The 2,033-nt window shown below is 66.2% G+C and overlaps 1 protein-coding gene across 1 annotated transcript in view; it reads left to right on the top strand.

Annotated features, from left to right (window-relative positions):
* The first annotated feature begins 1,310 nt into the window (after positions 1-1,310).
* VAX2 (ventral anterior homeobox 2) overlaps positions 1,311-2,033 on the top strand; it is a 54,690-nt gene continuing 53,967 nt past the window's right edge. Inside the window, exon 1 of the mRNA XM_026659555.2 lies at positions 1,311-1,569. Within this exon, the coding sequence (XP_026515340.2) occupies positions 1,311-1,569 (259 nt within the window). The remainder of the gene's footprint in view (positions 1,570-2,033) is intronic.

Raw genomic sequence — 2,033 nt, 5'->3', positions numbered from 1 at the left:
CGGCGGTGGGAAAATCGTTCAGGAATCTGGGACCCCAGGCTCGCCAAGGCTCTGTCCGCCTCCCCCCGGACTGAGCGCCTGTCTGCAACCGGGGCTAGCGGCCCGGGAAGTACCCAGTTAAGTAACTGACCAACCCGTGGCCTTTTGTTGCTCGTCCTCCCAAAATAACCCCTGGAAAATGCCCCGTGGGCCCTGGGCTTTTATAGCCAGGCCCTGCCCCGCTCCCTCGGAAAGGAGCCGAAGGGGGTTCGCCTGCCGAGGGGGGCAAAGCACAGCGACTCTTTGTTTGCCAATCAATAGCCAGGGAGGCTGCGGCAGGAAATTACGTGTGTGGCAAGCAGTCAATTTCAAACTGCTTCTTGACTCCCGTCCCTCGCCCGGCTCACTCTCCTGCTTCCCCGGAGAGAGCCGGCCGGCCCCTTCAGGCGGCTGCGAGCCGCAGGTAGACGAGGACTTCCCTGTTCCTTCGATTAACGCGGATGATTGGTTCTTCTTGGCTTTATCGGCCGGGGGCTGAGAGATGGAGAAGAGGAGGGGGGCGTCTGAAAAATATCCCGGACTCTTTTAATTAACCCCCCCTTCCCTCACTCCCTCCCCTTTCCCAACCCCCCCCCAATCCACCCCCATTCCCGAAGCAGGATCGATCTGGGGGCACGCGAATCAGCTGCGAACGGCGGACCCGCCTGGCTGGCAGAGCTGTGAAGGCAGGGCTTGGCCAGACACTGCCTCGCTCCTCGGTTTTTTGCTCATCAGAGAGAGACACGGAAGGAGAGGTCCGCGCAGGAGGCAGGCTCTGCTCTTGAAGTTTGCCAGGAAGAGGGGTGCTGGGGGGGGGAGGAGGGGGGTACGTGAGAAAGGACCGGGACTGTCAAAGTTTTTAACTCTTTCCCCCCCCACCCGCCTCTGCCCCAGGCGCCCGGCGGGCACCGGCATTTCTTGACTCCTCCATTGAAATTTGGTTTGGGGGCTTTTTTTCCCTGGAGGGGGGGAGGAGAAGGGGGGGCCGGAGAAGGGGCTGTTTAAATGGATCGAGCCTGCCCCGCAGCCCGGGGGGAAAGGCTCCGTGAGTAGGGCGAGAGAGAGCCAGGAGGGAACCGGGGAGGGTGGGGGGGGGGACCTCGCTGGGTCTTCCCGACCATGGTGCTCGCCCTGGAGGAGGGCTCCTTAGCTGCACCCCGGGGCTGCCGCCGGCCGGCGCCAGGGCGCTGATCCCCGACTGGTCTGGGGGGCAGGAAGACAGCTGCCCCCCACCCCCCCCGCGCCCCGCTCTCTGTCTCTTGATGTTTGATCCCTCCGCGGCGGCCACAGGCATGAGCGATGGCGGGGCCCCGGCCGGCAGAAGCCCCCTGCTGCTGGGGGAGCCGGGCGCGCCGGAGCGAGCCCGGGGGAAGAGCGGCGCCCGGGGGGAGCTGGAGACCGCGCTGCGGGGAGGCGGCGGCGGACTCGGACTCAAGGACGTCCCGGGGACCTCGGCGGCCAGCCCCGGCTCGTCCCAGGAGTGCATCCCGGAGAGCGACAGCCAGTCCGGGGGAGGAGAAGCGGATTACTGCCGCCGGATCCTGGTGCGAGGTAAGGGGGGAGCGCGGCCCCGGCCCCCAGCCGATCCTTAGGGCGCATCCCCTGCTCCCCATCCCCTGTACCCCATCCCATCCCCTGCAACCCACCCACTGCAACCCCATCCCATCCCCTGTACCCCACTCCCTGCACCCCACCCCCTGCAACCCCATCCCCTGCAACCCCATCTCGCCCCCTGTATTTCCAACTCCTATACCACTTCCATTCCCACCCCCTGCACCTCATCCCACCCCTGCACCCCCCATTCCCTGTATCCCATCCCGTATACCCCACTCCCTGCACCCCATCCCACCCCCTGTACAACCATCCCCGGTACCCCCCATCCCACCCCAGCCTCCAATCCCCCCCCCAGCCCTCCCCAGCAATTCCAGGTCCACCTCCGCCCCATATAAAGCGCCTCGAGCCCCGCACCCTTCCCCCCGGAACAGCTCCGATCCCCACCTCCTTCCCCCCCCCCC

This window comes from Terrapene carolina, unplaced genomic scaffold (assembly GCF_002925995.2).
Source record: "Terrapene carolina triunguis isolate 2854851 unplaced genomic scaffold, T_m_triunguis-2.0 Scaffold633, whole genome shotgun sequence".
In the NCBI taxonomy this organism is placed as follows: domain Eukaryota; kingdom Metazoa; phylum Chordata; order Testudines; family Emydidae; genus Terrapene; species Terrapene triunguis.
This window is presented reverse-complemented; position numbering and strand designations above follow the sequence as displayed.